The sequence below is a fragment of the Passer montanus genome, unplaced genomic scaffold, assembly GCF_014805655.1.
Source record: "Passer montanus isolate IOZ18808 unplaced genomic scaffold, ASM1480565v1 scaffold35, whole genome shotgun sequence".
Taxonomy (NCBI): domain Eukaryota; kingdom Metazoa; phylum Chordata; class Aves; order Passeriformes; family Passeridae; genus Passer; species Passer montanus.
The window spans coordinates 6,002,727-6,028,046 of NW_024368263.1; the positions used below are offsets into that span (position 1 = coordinate 6,002,727).

At 39.8% G+C, this 25,320-nt stretch overlaps 1 protein-coding gene across 11 annotated transcripts in view; it reads right to left on the reverse strand.

Moving 5' to 3' along the window:
• Positions 1 to 25,314, reverse strand: part of BPTF (bromodomain PHD finger transcription factor) — a 52,401-nt gene extending 27,087 nt beyond the window's left edge. For 5 of the 11 annotated variants that reach the window (XM_039715901.1, XM_039715897.1, XM_039715894.1 and 2 more), the window contains exons 1-8: positions 24,818 to 25,010; positions 12,619 to 13,441; positions 5,625 to 5,848; positions 5,270 to 5,470; positions 4,604 to 4,792; positions 1,818 to 1,982; positions 1,468 to 1,643; positions 184 to 539 (exon numbers count right to left, since the gene is read on the reverse strand). In XM_039715901.1, coding sequence (XP_039571835.1) covers positions 184 to 539; positions 1,468 to 1,643; positions 1,818 to 1,982; positions 4,604 to 4,792; positions 5,270 to 5,470; positions 5,625 to 5,848; positions 12,619 to 13,441; positions 24,818 to 25,010 — 2,327 coding nt within the window. Of the gene's footprint in view, positions 1 to 183; positions 540 to 1,467; positions 1,644 to 1,817; positions 1,983 to 4,603; positions 4,793 to 5,269; positions 5,471 to 5,624; positions 5,849 to 12,618; positions 13,442 to 24,817 lie in introns of those variants that run through there. The other 6 variants (XM_039715904.1, XM_039715902.1, XM_039715905.1 and 3 more) reach the window with 5 other exon arrangements.
• Between the last annotated feature and the right edge of the window lie 6 nt (positions 25,315 to 25,320).

The window sequence follows — 25,320 nt, forward strand, 5'->3', positions numbered from 1 at the left end:
TAATACTTTACTCACATGTATAACCCTTTTAGCCTCCACCATAAACTTACATTATGTTTTATTATAGTGAAGCATGGTGCTTGGAAATCACAGATTTGAAATAACAAAGACTATCCTTTACCAACACTGCTAGCAAAACCACAAGTAAAATACGAGAATATATATTTCCAATTATTCATTTACCTGTGTGAAGCCCAATTAGGGTGAAGGAAGGATGCTGGGATATTGTTTTCTAGCTGAATAATGGTCAGCCTCAGGGTGGATATGGTGAGAACTTTGGAGCCATGCACAGAGCCGTTCCACTTGAACTCTCCAGCTGGGGTCAGGCAGAACTTGTGCGAGAGGTGTCGCCTCTTGTCGTGGTCCTCCCTGTGCTGGTGCTTGTTCAAGGCAAAGGAATTGGTGGCATATTGATTGTGATACACACGGTACTTGCCCTCCTGGCCCAGTTTGAAATAGTTGTTCATATTTCCTTTAATCACAACGTCCTTCTTGGTGTTCACTCGGGAGACTTCGCCTTGAGAGTTGACCACCAGCACCTTATGAAAGAAATATTGGAAACTTTTCAGGGAATCTGTAAAGCAATTCCTTCTCTTTACTTATTTATGATTTAGGCTTCAAATGTCTGTATATAAATATATATAAAAGAATAAAAATACCCTGCATCAGTGTGTAGAAACAAATAACTGTTTATCCAATACACCATATATGTACTTCATCACTGCCTGTCTACAGAGGTAGGATATTCCCAGATCAAATTTAACATTAAAAAACACCATCCAGGCTTCTCAGACCAAACAGGAACCAGTTTTGCTGTTCTGATTGTGCCTGTGGAGGGAGAGAGCTCTGGGAAAGCAGCTTCACTAAACTCAGGTAAGCCCTCTGTGAACCCCCTCCTTGGTACATCACAGGATTCAGACATGCAGCTTAGGAAAGAAGTATCCTGGGCTCTGCAAACATGGCAGAGATAACATCACTGGACTAATTTGTCAATAAATTCACAACTTGTTAACTTACATTGAAAACCAATTAGCAAAAGTAAAATTAATATGCCAAATAATATGCAGACAATTAACTGCAAAAAAAGTCCCAACGGTTGAGCATTTCCTTCCTGGAAAAGCTGGGCTACTTAAAAAAACCAGAACCAAAACAACAAACAACCCAGTCATACAAAACAACTACACAAGTGCACTGGGTCACTGTCATTACTCTGTAGAGAGCACTCTCTGATGAGAACACTCATCACACTGTAGAGAGAGTAAAGGAGAGGGGGGAAAAAAGCTTTCTGTGATATAACAATTTCATAATTTGTTCATTTATTATTACTGCCATTTTTTAAGTACCTCCACTGCCTGAAAAAAATCACTTTTTAAACCTTTTCAGTAAAATTTAGTACCCTTTAGAGAAATTAACATTTTTCCAGAACATTTTTTGTAATTCTTTGAGTTTTCCATGATGTGCACAAACCTCTCTGGTTTCTTTATATAACTTATTTGCTTCATTTGCTGCAGCAGCAACCTGCTGGCTTTTCATCTGGCTCAGTTTGCTATCTGGATTTCTCAATCTGGTGAGCATCCGTGTCGAGCCTGGCGTGCCCTTCCCTGCACCTGGAGAATCACTTCTGTCACCATTGGATTTCTCTCCTGCCCAGGAATAAAAAAGGTTTTTAAAACAAACTTAAGAATTGGAAGTTTTCTATTGATGTATAGAAGTTACAAAACTAACAGAAAGTTTAGTAAAAAGATGCATTAAATGAAAGTTGAAGATGCCATTATCTTTATAATCCTTAATATAATGATTATCATCATTATTATTACCTATATCCTCTGAAGCCTGGGATCCCCTCTCTGCATTTTCAGCATCATCAAGAGTTTTTATGGAGTCATTCTGGCCAGAGCCCAGCTCGCTGCCACTGCTGTTCTCAGCATCTGCCTGTGGAGGTGCAGCAGAACCACTGCTGGGGATCATCTGACCAGTTTCTTCTACAAAAGAACAACTTCAGTTTTAGTTTTTTTGTTTTGAATTGGATCAATGCAATTTTTAAAAGTTTTCATCAAAAAAAGGCAGATAAACATGTTTTGCTGGACTGGAGGGAAACACACAGAAAATATTAATTCCCTTCAGAGCACTGTATCCATGAAAGCATTTTTTAATTTTTGTTTCAAGCAGTTTTAACTTCTACCTCTCTGAAGAACTGAAATTCATACCTGTATTTAAAATATATTTGTATTTCATCCAAGACAATTTTTTCTATAGATGTACACACAGATAACCCTGAGACCATTTTGCATTTAGAATTCATAAAAATTGGTCTTCCTGAAGCATCTGATTTTCTCTCTTGTAATTTTCTTGTGCTTTAGCTGTTCCTCAGAGCACACACCTTTCAATTTCCCTTGTTTTCCAATGAGTCTTTGATTGTCTCTTCCTCAGCACCTTAATTCTCAGGAATCCCACAGATTTCTGTTCCATTGGCACCACTCTAAATATCAGCCCACTTAAAATATCAGCCCCTTCCTGATCTGATGGATCTTGGTGTGGCTTCAAATGGGTTCCTAGTCCTCAGCTGTCTTTGTTACTGTCTTGACAGCTCTGGACTTTGTTGTCACCTCACCTGTTGTGCTGCCCCAGTAGGAATTTTTGACTAAGTATCACTGAATTGCAGCTACCTCGAAATAAATCCCTCCATGCTCCCAGCAGCAACAAGCCCCCATCCCTCAGAACTGCAAACCCAGCAATGTCTCCTGGCTTAGTGCCACGGGAGAAAGTTCAGCTGTTTAAAATCTACAAGATCTGCCTGTTCCTAGAATTCTTCCAAAGGATCAGAGACTCTGATGTTGTTAAGAGGAGTGACAGAACAAAGCTTGTTTTTTGTGGAATAGTCACTCCTAGCAGAAGGATGGATCAGATAAATAATCTGGAATTCTTAGAGGATCCCTAATCTGAATGCATCTTGATTTCTGACTGCCAAATGGGTGAGCAGCACTGTTTGATCCACTTCCCTTTTTACTATGAGGAAAAATGGACCTGTTTCCATGGCTGCTGTTTGGAGGAGAGTGGAAGCACCCAAATCAGCCTCTCAATAAATATTATTATCCAAATTGCATGTAACAAGGATGGTAACAGACATTCTCACATTCTCTTCTATCTCTGCACTTGACTCATATTTCCCCCCTCTTTTGGAGATAACTGCCTCACTGATCCTGGTTCAGTATTTCTCCCTCTCACTGACAGTCTCAAACTGAAATTTCATAGTAAAAACACAAATATTGCTGTGAATATAGTGATTTAAACATGAGGAAAAACCCTCTCCACACACACTTTCCTACAAAAAAAGAGCCCATGAATATACAACTCACACAGAAGCTTTGGAAGGAGAAAAGTACTTGTGAAAGTATAATAAAAAATGATAAATATATAAGTGAATCTTTAAAATAAAATACAAACCCATAAAGGTGTCTGAAATATAATTATAGTCTGTATCTTTTCCATTAAATCTTTACAAAGTTATTTTAACTTTAAAAGGGAATAAAAAATAAGAGAACTGGAAAAATATTTGGTCATGTATCTGAAATATATGGCTTTTGTCTCATACATCAGGACATTTTCTGTACTTAAAAAGTGTATTAGGAGGCTTGCAGATTACAGATTAATCTTAGCTTTCATTTTGTCCTCTTGTTCAGAAAGTTTATTACAAGGCTTGGATGCATTGACTTTCATAAGTTGAAAAGCTGCAGACTGTGACTGCATGGAGAACTATTTCTGTAGGAGAGAAAACATTTACTACCCCTTTTTAAAACATAACACACCGAGTATGTTCACATCACACATGTTCAGATTTTTAAGAACTGAGATTAAAACTGAAAATAAAATCCTGATAATTTTAACAGTGATCAGCTGTTTAGAACAAAATTTGGTTATGTAGTAAATCCTGCAATAGAATATAATTCTGAATGTAATATTAAGTAATTCTAAAATAGTACACTCATACTTCATGTTACACCTAATCAACTCCCACTTATTCCTAAAGCAAGTTTGTCTGATTTTAAATAGTGTATATTATTACCTTTGAGTCACTGACATGGCAGAACAAAACATGTTAAAATACAATAACCCTTGTGCTTATAATTCTGAAATCTGTTTAAAATTTCCAGCATGAAAATTTTAATCTTGACATTTCAGTGCAATGGTTTATTCTAGTGAATGAAAACACTTTGTTAGTAATTTAAACAGTAAATGAGAGGTTAAAATAATAAAAAAGCCAGCAGCAAATTAGATTTGAAATAAACTTGGAGAGGATGCTAACAATCATTACAGATCATTATGGAAAAATAAAATACACAGAAATCAGAAAATAAAAAGCTTAGCCACAGTCGTCTTGGAAGGTATGGAAACAAATGCTAATGTCATGGAGGACCACAAATTTCAAGCACTAGTTGCAAGAAAATTAACTTTGAAATGTTAATAATGACAACGTAGCAGTAAAGGATGGCACTGCAAGCAAACAGCATGAGTGATATATGCTGGGAATGGTTTTAGTGGACAAATCAGAGAGAAAAACAGATTCCCCAAATTACAGAGGCATTGGTAACAGTGCCTTCTGTACCTGAGAGTTCCAGAGGGAGCTCTGATGCCACCTTCTTCTCTGCCACGTTGTTGCTATCAAGGGTTTCTGACTGACACCCCACTGCGTCCTTCCCTTCAGAGCAACTATTCTCTCCTGCAGAAGGATTTGTGGTGCTGTCATCAGTGCTGGAGGTCACAGAGTTACTTTTATCCCCAACGACTGTTGCCTCTACAGTAAAACGCACAACAAAACTTCAGGGATGTTCTTTATTATGCCTTAGGATGTCATTTGGCATCATCCATAGAAAGCAACATCAGCAGCTTTGTTTGTTTGATAATGCTGGAAAATAGCAAGCTTTTTCCCTTCCTTTTTTTTGCTATGAGCTGGTATTGTCTCAGAATCAAAGAACAAACCAATTGTGAGTAGGAAAAAATTAAAAATTGTGGCTTACTACAAACATGCTGATCACAACCTGTAAGTGCCACCTGTACCTCAAGGCAGGGTATCTAGGAGCCAGCTGTATAGAAGTAGGAAAGTTGGTGAAATTACTTACAATACCAAAAAAGCACAAAGGAACTGACAAATACCACCTATTACAGAAATGTCTTGGAGAATCATACCAAGAAAGTATTGCATCAACACTTAAATAAATGTGGGGTTCACTTCACTTAAATGGAGCTGTTAAAGCACAGTCAGTTTCTTTACCTTCTGTTTTCTCTTTTTCCACATCTTGCTCACTCTGGTTTTCCTCAATTTTATCTTGGTCTCCAGATTCTTCCTTGTCTCTCTCAGCATCTGCCTGGTCATTATCAACATCACTTTTGGCCTTTTCTGCTTCCTCATCTCCTGTGTTTTTATCTTCCACTATTTCTCCTTTTCTCGCTCTGATAATGTCCAAAATTTCATCTACAATATAAAGCATGTTGTCAACATGAAACAACAAACCACCTACAGAGCCACGGAGCACAAATAACGTGACATAAATCCTGCTTCTGATGCAAGATAAACTAGATTTGATTCAAAGTGCAGCATCTATTCCCATTACACAAAATATTCCTACCATTTGCTGCAGAAAGGAAAGACTTGTTGCTGCCCCTTGCTTTGTTTGTAAGGTCTTCTGTCACATCCATGTGCCGATGAACCTCCTCACGCATCTCGTCCAGGGTTTTGCATAGGTCAGCTTCCCAGTAATCCTTGTCCAGGCATTCAATTAACTCTGCCAGCTGGATCTTTGTGCTGTAGTACCAGATTTTCTTATCCTTCTCACTTTCTGAATCTTCCTCTCTGTAGGAGTATTTAAAAAATATTGATTTTAAAATATCTGGATAAATGACAAAAATTGCTATCACCTGCTTTCTGCAGAGCACTATGAAATGTCAATACCTGAGTGTGAATAAGCAAATCACATTGCTCATATGCACCCAGTTTAATATCAATATTCCTTTCTTCTTTCCTTCCCTTCCTTCATCCCCTCAGTTCTCATGACAACTTCCTCAGGAAAGCTTTGAAGTCTCCTTAAAAGTGGTTTGTCCAATCTGACAATAAGGTTTATTCTTATTATATTTACTATTGCCAGTAATTTACTACTAAGTCTGAAATAATTTGTAAGTCCAGAATCCATAATGGTAGTTTCTGACAGCGTATTCAGGAAAAGATACAGTTAGAAAATTGAAAGCATAGAATGTCACATTCATAAAATATTTTATATTGGCATCCTACAGCATCCACCTGTGAGAGCACCAGTCATAATACAATCCCTTTGAAAAGATCAAGGGATTTCCACATTTTTAATCAGCAGTACTCCATGACCCCATGAGCCCAGAATTACTGGTGCCAACAGCACCTCAGCAGGGCCACAGACCCAGGGGAGCCCCATCAATACCCCAGGTAACAGCTTCTGCTGGGGCCTGCAGAGCACAAGGAGGATGCTCCAAGTGGTTCTGCAGCTGCTGGATTTCAGCTGGGCTTGGTCCATCCTGGGGGCAGCAGCAGCTGGATCCAGGCTGGCATGGGGCAGACCCAGGCTGGCATGGGGCACATCCAGGCTGACAAGGGGCAGATCCAGGTTGGCATGAGCCCATCATTTCCACAGCACATCCCAGTGCTCCCCACACCGTGTGGGTGCCACTGATTGCCCAGCCTGGCCCTCAGCTGGGCAGAGGAACTGAACTCCTGCTGCCCCTGCACCCCCTGCTCCTGCACTCAGGCCTTTGGCTCACTGAGAGCCCTAACCCAGGGTGCTGACAGCAGTGGGAAGCTGCCTGTAAATCTCAAATCTCTGCCCTTGTGGGGTTTGTTGCAGGTTCCTCTCTACTGGTTCCCTTCCCGTGGCTTATACATTAAAAATGGCACAAACTGGCTTCAGGGATTCAGACAAACAACCTTAAGGCAACTTGATCACTGTTGATCTACTGCCTCCCACTCTGTATTTGTGAAACAATTAATATTTGCAACTCAAAAGGAACACTACTGAAATAAGGTGGTTGTGACATTAATAGAGGCAGTACTACCCAAAATTCAACTACTAACTTGTCACAGCCACTGTTACAGAACAGACTTTAGGTTTTGATGACAAAACCTGGTGTTTTGCAAAGAAACTTGCATCTGTCTCCTAAAGGCCTTTGCTAATGAAAAGTAACTAATTCTGCTTTATCTATTTATTCCTCTAAACTGCCAACATTCCATTAGTTTTAATCACACCAACCTGTTAAGTTTGACAAATTTTCTCAGAAAACAGCTCATTTCACAAGACCATCATGTACAACACACCAAAATGTAACAGCTGAACACTGACAATCATTTGACTCTATGGAATATTCTAGGCCTGTAAACTTCCATGTTAAAGAAAAATTAATGTTTAAACCATGTTTCCTCTAAACCAAGAGGTTTTTACTAACAACAATAGGAATGACAGCACTTTCATTACTGGTGGTGAACAAAAGCCACAGAAGAGGAAGATAAAGGCAAACACCCAAAAACCAAGATGGAAGGGGAGATGGGAATGCAAGAATAGGGCTTTATACAGTGAGAGGAAATAAAAGGATTAAATAAAATGCTTAACTAAAAAGGACAGGGAATGGGTGCCTTCTGAACCTTCCCTGGCAAGTGCCCAAGGGAAGTGGCAAGTGCAAGACCCTGGCAGAGCAGCAGTTGTAAGGCTGCTGTGCTCCTGGCAAACATGACTGTAGAATATGATGCTGTTATTACTCTATTTCTTAACTGACCAAAAAGGGAACTTGAATCTTTCATTTTGAACCCCTCTGTTGTAGCTGTTACAGGACTATTTGCTAGAGAGATAATGCCACTTATACATCCTCTTATATGACCTAGATATGCAACAATAAAAACGCTTTATATAGAATGAGAGAGTCACTTTGGCTGGAAAAGACCTTTGAGATCAAGTCTGACAATATATTCTCATCTCTCCATGAGGAAAGGCTGTGCCTGCATCCCTCTGCCAGACAAGCATCTTGTACACACTGCTTCTATTTTCATGGTGATCATCCATTTGTTTTCTTATTTTCATGTTTCTCCCCCCATTCAGCAAATCTGAGACTGCTCCAGCTGCACTAATGCAGCCAGGGTGAGGATGTGTGTCACCTGAACATCCCAAACAGCATCTGGATTTTCCCTTCCCATCAGCTCTTTCTATTCTAGGTTTGCAAGGTTCCATTGGACTGAAAAGCAATTAACTGCTGTTTTCAGTTTCCCTGGATAACTCAAGAACCAGTGAAGGTTTGCTGTATTGCAGACCAGTAAACCCTGAGGCTCAGTGTGCAGAGCTGAGACATCAGACCCCCAGGAGTATTCTGCAGAAAGCACCTGGAGCTGATCCCTCCATGTGTGATTTGAGTCCTGCCCATTGAAGAGCTGCTCAGATAATATTCTAGAAACAGACAACAAGGTTATCCAAGAGTATTTTAATACCCTTCTACTTCATTTATATCAGGGTTTGAGCATAAAGTTTGTTTTGATCTGAAGACTATCAGCCTCAGCAAGTGAATTGCAGGAATTAAAGAGTTTTCTCTGGAAAAAAGCACAGACAGAATGTGAAATGGCACAAACTGGTTGGTCTGTGTGCTTACACCAAACTCATCTCTGGCCAGACTTCTTTCCAAGACTCGGATATGTGCCAGGGGAAGACTTGGAGCACACAGCAGGAATCATTCCATGCAACCCATTTTGGCCAACTTAGATAAGGCTTAAATTAACGATTATATAATTCCAACTAACCTTCCCTTAACATCATCTTGTTAAAAAGGGACACGACTTTTACCCTCTGAAGAAATCAGAGGGGCTGCCATAAAAAGATGGAAATATCCAAGGCTGCACAAGGACCAGTTCCCAACATTTTTCATGGCCAGACCAGACAGATTTGCCAGCTTGGTGTTGGACAGGGGACTCAGCTGAGTCACACGGTGTGTGAGGCCAAGGAGGGAGAAAAGAAGCACATGACTATTTCCTACCTCTTTCAGCCTCCTTGGCTGCCAGCAACTATTCACTGGCAGGCTGCAGAGACAAGTTTAAAGACTGATAAAAGCAACGTGGAAAATAATCAAAACTTTCAAGTAAGGTGATAACAAAATATTTAGTACTAAGTAGCAGATACTTCCTGAATTCCATGATGATACAGTGGGAAACTGAAGAATTCAGGAAATTGTTTAAAGCAATCTATTCAAATGAAGACCCAAACCCTTGTTAATTAACTAGAGAAAATAGAGGAGGACCCCACAGAACATAAACAGCATGACAAATCTTGCAGAAAAAACTGTTTTGACTGTTGAGGAAGATGCATACAACTGAGGAATAACAATGTGTGTCCTATTGCTGCTATCAAAATGAAAGCCAAACAGCGTTTCATTATCTTCTTTTGCAGGTAATTGATAAATCCAAAGCATCTCAGTATTTCTATAAAGATAAACTTGTTAAAACACTGCAGCAGTTTAGAAGGACAATGCAAGTCAACGTCCCAAATTTCCTGAGTTAATAACTTGCAGAAATAATCTTCACAAGTAAAACAAATGCAATTGACCCAGAGGCATCCTCCTTAATTTGTAAACAGCTTGAAACAAAAACGTCAGGAATTAATTTGCTCTTGGCCTGTTTTTTGTTTTAAACTTGTTGATATTTGTTCATGAGGAGACTCCTTCAGAGTCCACTTTTCCATCTCTGTAAAACAGAAGAGGTGGAAAAGAGAAACAAACCCACAATGATGGCTTAAAAAAGGCAAGTGATGGAATAAAAGTATCAGGGAACAAGCCTACAAAACCCTTTAAAAGGCAGGAAAATCAGCAGTAGCTTGGATTTATGACATTTAAAGGGGGAGAGGGGAGAAGAAGTAAAAAGCTCTGAAAACACTTTTGAGAAACAAAACCACCAAGAATTTAGGATTTCAGTTCTCTAATCCTCCTGGGCAGGATTTCAAATTGGTATTTGTGCAGATTATTTTTAGATCTATTAGTTTCCTCTGATACATTTGATCACATGGCATAGGGGAATATACTCTATAGATTTTGATAAAGTTGATATGATAATATAATTTCACAAATCACAGGTTTTAGCATTTGGCAGTTATCCCTTAAGTTACCCTTCAGTTATCCAAGATCTCAGGTGTGGTTTGATCCTGTCCAGTGTGTATATATAAATAAATAAGTAAATATATGCAAAAAGTTGGGTTTACAATACAGCATGCTTACTGAATTTAAAAAGTGAAAGTACAGAGTTTAATGTCTATATGAGCTATTAAAGTTGCATTTCCTTGGAATTAATTGTGTACTACTTTTGCCCCCTTATGATATAATTTGCCCAGAGAACACCTAAAAGGAATGCAAAATACTGGTTTTTAAAAACTCAATGCATTTAACTTTTGAAGATGTCTCTTCTAAGTGCAGTTAAAATTACTACAACGTGCTAGAAAGAAACAACTCTCACATGTGCAGATTTCAAAGGATCACAAAGCACCTGCATGATTCATTTTAGTTTGAAGTATGCTGAAGTATTGCCTGTATCAAAACCCTCTGAACATCAAATACTCCACTTCACTGGGAAAAAAACATTGTTTCACAGATCAAGTTTGGTTAAAAATAATTACCTATCTGCCTACATACAGGGAGGAAACAAAGTCTGCCCATTTATCTCAAAATCAGCTCCTGAGTGATCTGGATTTTTTAATGTTAATTCCCAGATCTCTGCCAGTACAGGAGAGCAGTGAAGACAAACCCATCTTTAGAACAACCTTTTCCTCAAGATTTTGAGGGGGAAGATACAAAACCAAGGCAGAGGTAACCCAAAGTTATTAAAGCACAAATAACCAGAGCAAAAAGAATCCCAGTTATGTGTCCTTCACAACCAAGGCTTTTTGTGAAAATCAAAATTTCAACACATTTTCTGAAAACAAAAGGTAGGAAATTCTGTAGGAAGCAATGGAATAATTGGATATCAACAGCTTCAGGTGCCCATCACACCCTGGTGAACCACCTGAATGATCCACCCCTCACTGTGGAGCAGGTGACTGGGTATAAACATGGAGCATATATATAGGGAAAAAAAAGGAGTATAAAAGATCCCCTGCATCCTTTGAAAGGTTACTTGGCATTACTGTGACATTTATAACCCAGAGAAACTAAAAAAGATCAAACATGGACTCTTTTTTTTACAAATATGAAAGAAGAACACAGGAAACAGAGCAGAGATAATTAATACTTAAAGCATCAGCTGACAATACCTCAGAGAAACAGCCCCACATTTTAAAGGAATACCACGAGCCCTTAGAAGTGTCTCCTTTGCAAGAGGTAACACCATCAGCAAACCTCCCAGTCCCTTTTAAACACGCTGGCTACTATCTTAACATTCACAGTAACCTGCTTTGTATGAAATTCAGTTAAGGTACCCAGCTGGGGTTTATTTTCTCTGTAACATTGAATGGGAAACTGTGTTTCTGTGTTTTCAAAGCTCTGCTAAAATTCTCCTAATTTAATAATAGCACTAATTTCACTTAAATACTGTTTCTCCTCCATTATGAGAACAATTAGATAAGAACAGTCTTTTATGAGAAAACCAATCTTTAGCCATTTTCCTGTGAAAAATGAATTTCAGATTCAACTTTTCAGGTAAAATCCAGGGTTTGATCACTAGCAAGGGCTTGATTCCTATTAATATTCTGAGGTACAGTTGTATCTTGAGACCAACCAGTGACAGGAAATTGGGTGAGACACACACAGTACCTCCCTCGAAGACAGGCACAACGCTCTATGGTGACTTTCTCTGCACTACAGAATAATGTTCAATGCAACATTTTCTGCATTTCTAGTAACAATGAATCCTTTGAGCATCTCTGAAAGTTTCAGCTTCAAAGGCAGAGCATCAAACTGGTACCAGCACCTGGCAGCCAAACACTGTTGAAGCAGGTGACAGACCACAAGTAGTGTTCTACATGCCATGTGATCATAAAAAGAATCAAACCTCTTTGCAGTAACTTCTACAAGAAACTGGGGAGTTCTCATTAATATTCCCTTTCTTTGCCTCACATTCATGTGTTTTAGGCACATTAATATTAAGCCTGAGGTCCTGTTTTTATGTCATTTTTATGTACAGATTATGAGAATATTAATTCTGAATAAATATGGATTATTTACATGTCTTTAGTAATCTCCCTACAAAACAGCAAGCAACAGCCTTATCTAAAGAAAGAACAATTTTAAGATGGCAACAGCAACTCACATGCTGTATTACACACACACTTAGTGTTCAGAAGTGATGCAGTGATCAGCTCACTTACATGATGATCCTCCTGTTCAGGAACCAGTATTTCTGCCTAAAACACATTCACGTGTTTTAGGCACATTAATATTAACTGAGGTCCTGGTTTTATGTATAGATTATGAGAACATTAATTTTGGATAAATATGGATTATTTACATGGTCTTTAGTAATCTTACAAAACAGCAAGCAACAGCCTTATCTAAAGAACAATTTTAAGATGGCCACAGCTATTCACATGCTGTGTTACACACACACTTAGTGTTCAGAAGTGATGCAGTGATCAGCTCACTTACATGATGATCCTCCTGTTCAGGAACCAGTATTTCCGCCTGTGCCTGTCGTAGCCGATGGGCTCGTGTCGGATGTACGGTTTGTTTTTTTGGATTTCAGCCACGCAGTCAGTCACCCCGGGCACCTTGTGTGCCACGCAGACCTCGCACTGCCACTCGTCCTCGGGCACCTCCTCCAGGGGGGGCTTCACACACTCCAAGTGGTACACGGCCGAGCAAGTCTCACAGCAAAGCAAATCCCCAAGTTTGTGACAAACCCTACAATGATCATCATACTGAATAACACCTTCTGACATTAACTCCTCACGTGCAATGTTTGTGGTAAGAAACTGATCCACTAAGAACTGCAGAACTTTGATTTTATTCTCTACTGGTCCATAAGGATAGTCCTCTGTCTCTTGGTAAGGAAGAACATGATGGTATTCCTTGTCACTCTCACAATATACCCGCAGAACCTCTGGCCACGTCATTCCATCTATGAAATACAAAGTGGAATTAACGCTATCTTTGAGGTCAGCAGGTCCAAAGGTAGTATTTGAAGTGTCTTCTTCACGTAAAACTGCTTTTAACAGCACTATATGCATCTCTGCCATAAGTGTGCACTGCTCTTGACTTACCAGAGCAGCACAGAAGTCCTCAAAACGAAAAGGAGAGAGGCGCAAAACAGTGCCAAAGTTCCTTAGTACCTCATAGATGGCAATAACATTCATTATATGCTCACTAGGCACCATTAAGTCCTCTGAGGATTTAGGAAATTCCAAGGGTGGGATATCTTTTTCTTCCAATATTGGAGAACGAGGACGATGTGCTCTCTGTCTTCTCCTACCTGGAATAAGAAACAACAGTAAGAATTTTGCTGTTCACAGGTCAATGTGTTTGAACATCTAGCATCAATCACTGTGTTAGCATTCTGAACTAATGCAAATTAAGGCTTCACAAGCTTCACAGCCACACAAATGTGTTAACTCAGCTAATCATCTTATACTTTAACTAACAGTATGAAAATAAAACACAAGACAGCTGAAGTTTTGCTTTAGACACATACAGGAATTGCATTTCCCATACAATATACATCTACTGAAGCTTTAAATGAAATCTAGAAATGTAATTGTTTAAACTACTTAAAAAGAAAGACATTTCCTGCTGCCAAAATAATAATTTTTCTCACTTTTATTCAACTGACTAGTTTAAACCTGAAACATCAAGCTCCAAACAGATATTTTGTATTAAATGATTGCAAGTTATTCTCCTACCCAGCAAGGGCATCTAGGAAAGCTCATTTCAAGCAGATGTCATAGGACATCAATTTCAACCAAATTAAAATACAAAAGAGAACCTAAAGCACTAGAATATTTCTCCTGACTACCTACAAACTGAAACTAGAAAATAAATGTATGTTTTATGAAAATGTTTCAAAAATTCTCAATTTCTCAAAACAAACAAACAACCTCCCCAACCCACCCTCATGCTTCAATAAAACAGGAGCCATATCCACAAAATGAGGAGGCAAAATTACAGAAGGATGAAGTTTGCCAATAAAAGTTAACGTAAAGAGCTGTTTTACTACCTAAAAGAAAAAACACTGAGCATAATTAATTGAGTCTCAGATGTCAATTCAGGTAAGATGCTACACTTCCTTCCCTTGGATTCCACTATCCTTGATGTCAAGCAGAAGGCAAAATAAAAGAGGAACATTTTTATAAAATGACACTACCTGACAGATGAAATATTTTAATCTTCTATCAACATAACCAGCTACTATTTCTCAGCTATCAGTTAAAAGTTTTAGATGCACTCATTAAGCTTATTTCCCTTTATAGAAAAAATTAAGTTGAGAAAACCTCAAAAACCATCATCTAGGTTTAATCCAAGAACTGAGATGAAAACCATTTTAGGTCCTCTTACTAAGCACACCAAGATCCTGGTCAACAACTGAATTTCAAAATGATCCATTGTCCATAGACAAGTGTCAGCAGGATGCATTTTATGCACAGAGAAAATCCAATGAAAACCTGCAGCTATCCACAGCAGCCATTTCCCAGACTTCATTAAAATGGTATATGTATTAAACTTTGTGTGTTCTGACACTGAAGAGTGACACAACCAATGGTTTAAGATTCACATTCATAATTTTTAAACAAATTCTGCACATGACAGACCTCCCCAAAAGCTGTTTCAATGAAATTAAGAGATAAAGTGAGTTCCAGTCAGCTTGGATGTTACCATTAAATGGAAATGGTTCTCTGTGGCATTTGTTCAACCCACCCTACTCCATTCAGTACTCCCAGAAATACAGAAAATAAGTCTAATGTGGGAGAAAACCTGCCAAGGCAGATGCTGCTGAACCTGAAACACCATCATTAAAATATTAATGTATTGAAAAGGGGGAAAAAAAGTTACCCTAAGAAAGAAAAGCCATCTTGATGGACAACAAACGATCCCAGAAAAATAAATCAACCCCTAGACTGGTATGGCAAGAAGGTACCAGACACAGCTCTCCCTTTCCAATGTTAAAGAATGAAATCTTGTACAATAAATCACACACCCCAACAATATAAAAGATGAACTGCAAGATGTTTCCATTACAGAAGTAACAGGTCAACCTCATCTGTGGATAAAAATAGCTTTCCAAGTTTGAGTTCTGACTGTGGAAAGTGAAGGAATGCTTCTGTGACTGTCTTCCAACATGCCTCTGCACTAATCAGTGGAAAATGTTTAATCATGGCAAACACACAAAAACAAAGGAGTTTCACAGCCAGGCACAACGCAAGTGTTCTCTAGATTAACTCAATTTTTCTATCAACATGATCCAAAATCATATGGGCATAAGCCACAGCTGGTTTAACTAAAAGACCCCAAAGCAAAGGAAGACTTGCTCACACAATAAACTGCTCTGGGGTCCTGAAGCTCCTTCGGCACTGCAGTCTCAGGTGGCCATGCAGGACACACCACAGAACAGATACTCTGACATCACTGATGGCCCTCCCAGAGTGCAGACTCACAAAAGCCAGCAGAGCTATCAACCACGACTCTTTCTGGAGCAGAAAAATGTGTCTGACACACAGTAATGCCATGAAACAGCCCTTCAAGAAAGAGAGCAGCAAGGACATTAACCCTGCTTTGCCTGAACTAATGAGAAGTGACAATCCCCCCAGTAATTTTAGACAAAGATAAACCAGAGTGAATACCACTGCCTGAAAAAAATGGATTCCAAACACCAATTTTGCTGATGTCTCTTTACCACAAGATAAGCACAGTATGGAATCACAGAACCATTAAAGTTGGAAACATCTTCAAGATCCAGCCCAACCACCTCAGCCCCAGCACCATGTCCTCAAGTGCCACATCCACACATTTCAGGACACCTCCAGGGGCAGTGACCTACACCAGTTTCCTGAGCAGCCTGTTCCAGTGCTTTCCAACCCTTCAGCAAAACAAAGTTTCCTCATATATAATCTAAACATCTACTGGTGCAACTTCAAGCCACTTGTTTATTTGTCACATGAAAGTAATAGAATTTAAAAAAAGAACTTTAAAACAAGGCATTCCTGATATGTTGTGAAAAAGTTAATCTCTAACACTTCCTCTTACAAAGGGAGCACATTGGTACTATTACAGATCTAGAAGAAATGTGTTATCAGGACATAAATGTGTCATAATAACATAATAAAGAATTGTACTTTGCTGCAAGCACAATGCAACCTGTGGCTGCATTAGTCACACCATTCCATCTCCTACTTAAAGCAATTTGTGCATTCTCATGTTTGCTTTGCTACAAAGAATAGAAATTTCAAAAGCAATAACAAAAAAGACAATAGGAAAAGCAGACTGGATTATAAAATGTGTGCTTCATTTGTGTTAGGCCTCACAGTTGGAGCACATTATGATATTGTGCACCTCAACACTCCCCATCCACAATCCAAACACTCAAGAGCTCAAATAATTTCTCTTTTTGGACACTGAACTGCTCTGAACAATTCTCAACTAAATATAAACTGCTTTCTAGAGCTAAAAAAGGCAAGTATTCAAAGATGCAGAATATTTTAGAAAGAAACTGTATTTTTCTCAAATTACTTGATGGCACAGCATTTAAAATCTTTCTATGCTAGCTTTTTTTCTTTCCAATTTCACTTTCAATTTTTTATTAATATTCTCTGTACTGGGGAGGAAGAGAATTTGAAGTTGAGAAGAGAGTCACAAAGCGTGATTTGGATATTCAGAAATTCCCAGCAATTTGCACTTAAATGTATTACTGACCAATACATCAACTGTGAACTCAAGAAACACTCAGACCCCTTTTAAAAAAACCTCAAAAGCCCAAACCCAAGCAATCTAATAATCTCCAGTGAAAAGGATGGACATTCTCTGCCAAGGTGCTCATAAATCTTGAAACATTGCAAGTGGTTGCTCTACTGAAATTAAAAGTGCAGGTCAATGGAATATATAATGGTGTCAAAGTGCTACAAGTCTATTTTTTGAGCTGAAATGTTGGTATTTTACTGCTGATTTTTCAGTGTGCTGACAACCCACACAGCTCACCCTGCTTTGGAGCAGCTCCACCTCCTGGGTGAGGGTTTTTGAAGACCACAGTCCATGTTTACCCAACTGTGCCTCAAACACAAACAAAACAAAAAAGCCCTCAAACGTTCAAAAACGTTTCCCTACAATAAACATATACAATTTTTCAAGCTCTTCACTTTCAAAGACAATCTTCTTTCTCATGAGGCAAGTGGGTCAATATTTAAATTCGACATTCAGTGGCAGACACAAAAAACCCACAGCCCCACAAAGAACTCCGGCCACTTCAAACACTTTAGTTTAAATTATTTAAGAGATACTAGGATTTGACAACCTTTTTTTTAAAACTTGTTTGTCATTTGTCAAGGATTTGGGCCCCGTCAGGGAAATTTAGTTTCAAACAGAAACTGCAGTACGTACTACTTTGTTTAACCCCAAAACCACCAAGAGGATTGCAGAGCAGGTGCACTGGCAGGTTACTTCTCCTTCAAGCACCACCACCTGACTGACCAGACTTGAAACTGAATTTTCATGTAACTACTCTGAATTCAAGAAATCTACTGTCAATTTACCCACACTGAAGTTTCCCAAAACATACTCAAGTTTTATTATATGCAAATTAGATACTTCTGAGATTGTTTCTGCATGTTAACTAAGTCTCTGAATCAAATTTCACCTCCAAGTTTGAGGCAATACAAAGGCAGAAAATGTCCACTTCTACACCACTCAAATTCCATAGCTTTATTTGGTGGGAAAAATTTGATTTGCCAATAGCCTCCTGCTGCCACAGCTGGAATATTGACAGGATACAGAACCCCTGGAGTGTCTGAGCACTAGATTTCTATCTAGCACAAGCTTCTTTTAAATGTCAAGTCCTTCACTGGTGGTCTCTCCCCGAGTGCTGAAGCAGTCTGCAGTGGTTACCTGTCCCTATTTTGAATTCTCTAGTTGAAGAGCTGTCTGTAATTAAGATAAAAGAGTAAACAATTCTATTTCCATGGCACATTACAATTATTAGATACTGATAATTATAGTCTATACTTAGGATAATCTACTAAAATAATTTCTATTACAAATATTTAAGCAAACACACTAATGATATTTGAAATAAAACAAAGTTACTCAAGTAACAGTCTAAACACCCAAAATCAGAATTTGCTTTAAAAACCCAAACCACTGGTTTAATTTTTTTATTTGCTTGTATTCAACCTACTTGGTTCAAATGCTGACCCTTTCAGAATTCAGAAATGAAAGAGTTTAAAAGGACCAAAAACCTTGTCACCACTTTCATTCACAGACTGACAGAAGAAAAGGGAAAGTCACATCTACTCTTCACCACAGGTGAATACAGAATTTAAAACTGCTTTAACCATGTTTAGCACATCTGCTGGTTTATGTAAACAGAGTATCTGAATTAACTATAGGCATCAGTGTCCAGAATACAGTTTCATGCTCTTCAGCTTTAGTTTTATTGTATTCAATCACACATGCAGGCTAACAAAAATCACAAAAATCCAGTTTTGCCTTGTCTCACTGACATTAAACATCCCTCCCTTTCAGGCCAACATATTTCAGGTACTGGACTGGTGGATGGACATCCTACAGAACAAATATTCTGCCAGAACCACTGTCTTGTTTAAACAGGGACAGAGTGGTGGCTGCATTGGTCTGACCTAAAAAATAAACCCTGCTTCCAGTCTCTCTTGGTTTGAAAGCTCACAACTAGTCCCATTTCACTTTTCTCAGAACTCTCCCTTCCTCATCATTTCTCTGAGAGCACTTGGGCTCTCCAGCTCAGAGCTGCTGCTCACAGTTGCCATGGAGAGAACAAGCTTGGTAGGAGCACTGGGGAGAGAAGAGAGACCAAGGAGTTTCAGATACTTCAGCAACCTGTCACAGGAGGGGGGAAAATACAGAACAAACCCCCACCCCTCCAGTCACACTCCAGTAACTGACCACAGAAAAAACTTTCAACTTCCCCCCAAAACATATTTAAATGTTGGCTTCAAGTTCCACAAGCCAAGTCAAACCACACCACTCTTACATGAAAGTCCATCTTTAGTAAAGTAGAACTGGGCTGGTTTTGTTTTCCAGAACGTGAGTCACTGCAAAAACTTCTCAACATAAAGACCAGCTGCCAGTTATATACAATGTCCTGGGAGCACGGGCACTCCTTAGAGAAGATGCCCTCTCCAACATTTTCCTTCCTTCTGGAAACTTTGCCTTTTTGCTGCCCTCAAACTCCCTCCTATTTTGGTTTGGTTTTAATAAACCCACACTTACTGTTCCATATTCCTGCTTTGCACCAGGCACGTTTCAAATGGGACTGTACAGCAACACACGAGTTTTTGTTGGGTATCACTGAGAGAACTGAAAACAGTTCATGACAATGTGTAAGAGAACCTTCTTTTGGTGTTCTTTCCTTCCTCTCACAGCAGAATGCAGAAACTGGATAGAGCTGCTTGTTTGCCACAGCAATATCCAAACTGGTTCTTTAATTAAAAGTCAACCTCTTGGGAGAACATTTGCTCAGCTTCCACCAAAGAAAAAACAGCAGTAAAATGAATGAGTCCAACATAAAATAAGAATATATTATGAAAAGTAGTGCCAAAATAGAAAAATCTAAATATTTTTCTTGGGATGGGCTGAAATTAAAGGCTTTGACTTTCACAAAACACTTTCTTCCCTTTTAAAAATGCCAACATGATTATCATGTTTCTAATATTCACAGTCAAACAGTCTCTTCCAGAAAGATTTTCTAAAATAATAAGATGCACTTGTAACTACTTGTAGGTGCAGCTCCAATTTGAATATTACTCTGCAGTAATCACACCTAACCCAAACTTATTTATTTAATCTGGAGAAAAGAAAAATCCAGCCATAAATAAAACTTAAAAACTAAACAAACATTAAAAATGAGGCATTCCAAGAACCAAAAAAGCTTTGGAAGTTGAAACACAAATGAAAAAATCATTGGTTATTAGACTGGATCCTGACTGCACTCACATCACACAAATTCTCACACTGTTCCCCAGTGAAGTTTGACTCCTGCCTTGCCTTGTACAAAAGTAGGTCTTTATGTTCTTTCAAAATTGTAAAACTTCTGGCTGCTTCTTTTTCAGTTTGCACGCCAACTGAAATCTTTTAAATCCAACTAGGGTTCTCAACTGATTTAACTTTTAAAAATTTAATTTCCCAACATTATGGCCATCAGCACTCCCTCAGGAGCCAGGAATACAAACCCCCCCATGTTCTATGGAATAATTTTAACATTTGGATAACTAATGCAAATGCAAGACAAGCAGCAGGTGAGATCAGTCTGAGAAGGACTCAGAGGCACAACCCTTTTGTGCCTAGAACCCAGGCAAAGGAAAAAACCAACAAAACTACGGGCAGCACAAGCAAAATGATTCTCAGGAACAGTTAAGACAATTTCTTGGGACACACTAAGGATAAGCAGTAACAAATTTAGTAAGTTAGTGAGCCCCAGCCTACTAAAATCCACCTTTATTTATCTTACACCTGTTCTACGTAACAAAATGAGAATTTTGTTACTTACAGAATTTTAATGCAGATATACACCAAAAAAGTTTGCCCAATAAAGTCATTGCAGCACAGTATCTTTTACAAGACACACACCATCTTACACCTGTTCTACGTAACACAATGAGCACTTACAGAATTTTACTGCAGATCTACCAAAAAAGTTTGCCCAATAAAGTCATTGCAGCACAGTATCTTTTACAAGACACACACTTTGGTAAGGGCGAGGTATTTGCTGCTCAGACCTTCTGAGATGACTGACAAAGCTCTCTTCAGATAAGCTGCCAATTTACAAGTCAATACAGCAGGATCAGCCCCAGATTTACTCCTTTGGCCTTCTACACGATTTCTTTGTTAAGAATCATCTCCTACATTTTCCAGGACTGGCATGACAAACAAGTGATCCTTCCCTCCAGAGCACAAAACAAAGTGCAGATCGCTAAATGGTAAAACAAGAGCATGGCAGGTTTAGTTTAGAGCAGAGGGTACCCGGGTAGGATGTTTGGGAGGCTGGTAAATCTCCTCCCACGGCACACAAAGGAGGCTGTATATCTAAATGTTGTATCTCAGTGTCTCCAATTCTTCAAGAGCATGTGCAGATAAAAAATTACTACAGACACACCAAATGCAGCACCTGGTTCCCAGCTAAATTCTTTCACTCTGATGATAAAAGCACACTGTGAAGGAACTGGTTAACTGAAGCAATGGTCAATGCCTGCAAATGCTCAGACAAGCAAAAACCAACTAAAGTATTATTTATTGTATTTTAAGAGAAATATTTTGTCTCCCAACTTCAGTGCTGTGTATTTGTTTGTTTGACAGACTGATGATCTCAGCTGAAATCTAGATTTATAGCTCTTCCTAAAACTAGTTTTCTGATGAAGAAAGATCAATAAACAAAAAAATGAAGGGCTTCTAGGCATCCTGATTAAACTCTTCTCTTAAAATTCTGCAACATATTAAAAATACTTAGTAACTAAAATGCAACAGTGACAAGCTTCAAGTGGACTTTACATTGGACAGGGAATGGCAAAAAAGTTTAGTGATACAAGTTATACAGGATACCTGTCCCAACAGTTCATCCACCTTCTGGGGATGCAAAGGGTGAGGGGGAAGGGACATTACACATACATAACCCCTCCACCAAAAGTATATCCAGCAGAATAAAAAGAAATAATTGTTATTCACACAGTATGTTTTTACTGTACCATGACTAAGTGGTATATTAGGCATTTTATCTTTTTTAAGATTCTGCTTCTTTAAATAGTTTAATAATGTTATAATAATATTAATTTACTACCATATTATAGTAGAAAGTGCTCCTATAACTAAGTTCAAGATAAATCATAAGCTTCCCACCAGAGCACAAAACCTGAGGCTTTCTTGGCCAGAGACATTGCTCTGTGATCTTTTATTTCATTATTGTATGTAAGTTAGAAAAAACTGTAGCAAGTGCATCCCCCATTTAAGTGGGATGTGATTTAGGTGTAAAAGCTTGGTTGGCAGGAGAGTTTGAGTGTGATGGCAATTATTCAATACCCAGCTCTCAAAAACACTCTTCAGCCCCTAAGAGTGCATCCTGGAAGGCTGGAGGGTAAGGGGAGAACTGTTCATCATCTCTCCTGGTAAAAACCTGCACAATTCTGTCAGGAGCCAGTTCAAGCCAAGCGAGGTGAAGCTCCTGGAGCCCTCCAGCTCAGCACAGGAGCTCTGTCACTGTGTCACACTTTGCCTGGCTGCAGTAAAGGATAAAATAACCCCCCCGGATCTGAACACAGCTAAGGACAACTCCAGCTCAGGGTGCACCGAGTCCAGCAGCCTTGGAGCCCTGCAGGAACACCGGAGACACAACTCCAGCTCAGGGTGCACCGAGTCCAGCAGCCTTGGAGCCCTGCAGGAACACCGGAGACAACTCCAGCCCTGCCCTGCCCTGCCTCCTCTCTGCAGCAGCCAGACACAGATCCTGAGAACAAACCCTGCCTGGCACTGCTGCTCTCGGATCTCCTGTGGGCTGTGCCAGGAGCCACATTTCCATCAGTGCCACCCTCCCAGAGCAGGTGTTTGTCCAGGATGAGGCAGGACTGAGCTGCCTGAATGAAAACTTTCTGCTTTGCTCGCAGAAGGGCACCAGCCTGCCTGGGAGAGAGGGAAGGAGGGAGGGAGAGCTTCAGGCAAGCACCGAGTAATGAGAACCACCAGCACACTGCCAAAATCACAACACAAACTTTTTACTCTCAGAAATCTTGGTATAGAGCAAAAGCACCTAAGGATAAAAATGCTTACACTTACACTTCTCTTAAGAAAGTTAACTGAAGGCATCCTGACCGAGTGAGAAATAAACATATAAATTATCAAAATGGTTTCTGATAGACCTAAATACCACATAAAACCTGTCTATGCTTGTACAACAATGCACAGAGAGCTATCTTCTGATTTGCCAAAACACTTAGCACATTTGAAAAATGGCATACACCCATTCTCTGCAGAACTCATTTTAAACCTGGATTCTCATGTAAAAAATATTATCCTGACCTAGCCAGTTAAAATCATAAAAATATTATTTCCCTGACATAAACTCTCCCAAAAAGGTAATAAAAATGAAAGTTATCACAACTAAGAAGAAAATGGAGAGTTAAAAATCAAGAGAGTATTTTAGAGCTTTCCTTCTGTGAAGCCAGATCTCAATCTTTATTCAAAAAATTTCAATTTGATTGCAGGACATTCCTGCAACAGGTAAACTAACATCTTCTAAAAATTATCTCTAAATAAATTTAGTAATGTATGTACTTATTTTGATTCATTTAGGTTCTAAAGCATATGGATATAAGTTTAAAAAATATATAGAGAGAAACATACAGAGCTTTTTAAAGTACTATTATGAAGTCACAGAATGAGGTGATATCATTAACTCACCAAAATAAAAACAAATTACACCTTTACCAGCCAGTACTTCCCCCTTTTAAAAAGTCATCAGTTAACTACTCGGAACTACATTCCTTTTTTAATTAAGATGCAATGCATTCACACCAACAACCTGTTCCTCCCCCCTTCCAAACCGGCCAAATGCTGGAACAACAGCAGAGTCTGCCACCCTGTAACCCAAATCACTTATGAGCTGAACTACTCTCCTGGTTCAGAGACTTGAAATTTAAAAAAAAAAAAAAAGAAAAGAAAAATAAAATATTCTAAGCTTGAATTCCATTCTGGAATGAGTTCAAATAAATCCAAAGTGCTTAAGTTTAAATAAAAGAATTTTTGAAGCTTGGTGAATGATCCAATTAAGGACAAACAGAAATACAGGCCTCAAAAATTTCCCAAATTTTCCACTAGAATGAAAAAAAAAATTATGTTTAATGAATTTTAGCCCCAACATGAATTTTAAAGGTTGCCATATCTTAAGATAAACGCAGTATTTAAATGCAAGACCTCTGACTCAACCTCCACCTTTTAATCTTTGTGTTGAACTCAGACTAGGTTTACATCCTTGCAATGAGGCCCTGTGCACTTTTCCCCAAACTATAACAATGCAATCTCCATTTTGAACAATGCACCTCATTTCCCTCCTTGGAAAGCTACTTTTGTCTTAAAGCCAGTAAATGCTGGATCCAGTTATAGCTCTGACCTCAAGAGCCTGAAAATTCTCGGTGTTTATAGGTTTTTGGTTTTTTAAGCCACTTCAACCTACATGTGCTTCCTTTCCTTTCAACATCAAGTTGTATTTGCAAGCACAAGCCAGCCTTTCCTGTATTTAACTGAAAAGACCTCTTTGCAAGGCATGCCTCTCATTTCCCTTGTTTTTAAATTTAAAGTGAATGCTCCACAACACTTTTGACATTGTTTGCAACACGTCCTGGCGGGTCGCGCATTTCTGCGGTCACCAGGTTCCCCATGAATATTTGCAAAGCATCCCCTTGTTCCAGCAAGTGCCCTCCCCGCTCCTCTCCGTGCACGCGTTCGTGAGCATCTTCCAATGCTCCCCGCGTCCCCGGGCTTGCCAGTGGCTGTCTGCATGCCCCTCTCCCTGGGAGCGCTTGCGGGCATCCCTCGCATCCTCGCCTGGGAGTGCGGACCGTGTCTGCCAACCTAGAGGGAGCATGCGGGGTGCCCTCGACTTGTTCGAGTTCGCCCACGGGCTCTCTACCTGGGGTGCTGCTGTAGGTGCTGTGGCTCCTGAAGCTGCTCTCAGTGCAATAACTGGCGTCGTCTTCATCCTCCATCTCTTCGGGGTAGTCGGAGTCGTCGTCGTCCTCCTCCTCCATTATCTCCTCCTCTTCTTCCTCCTCGGAGTCCTGGTTATCCTCGGGGTCTCCCTCCTCCTCCTCCTCGGACACCATGCTCTCCTCCTCCTCCTCCTCGCTCTCATGATCGACGTACACCACTTTGCTGATGCTCCTCCTGGACGAGGCAGCCCTGCCTTGGCTGTTGCAGCTGCCTCCTGCGCCTCCTCCTCCCCCTGCTCCTGCCGCCCCGGCCCTGCCCCTGCCCTTACCGCCGCTGCCTCCCCCACCGGGGGTGCTGCTGCCGCCGCCGCCCGCCTTCCTCTTGCCGCCCCCCCTGGGCGAGGCGGCGGCGGCGGCGGGCGACGAGGCCTGGGCAGCGCCGGCTCCCTTCTGCTTGGGCCCCGCCGTCTCCGCCTGGGCCGCG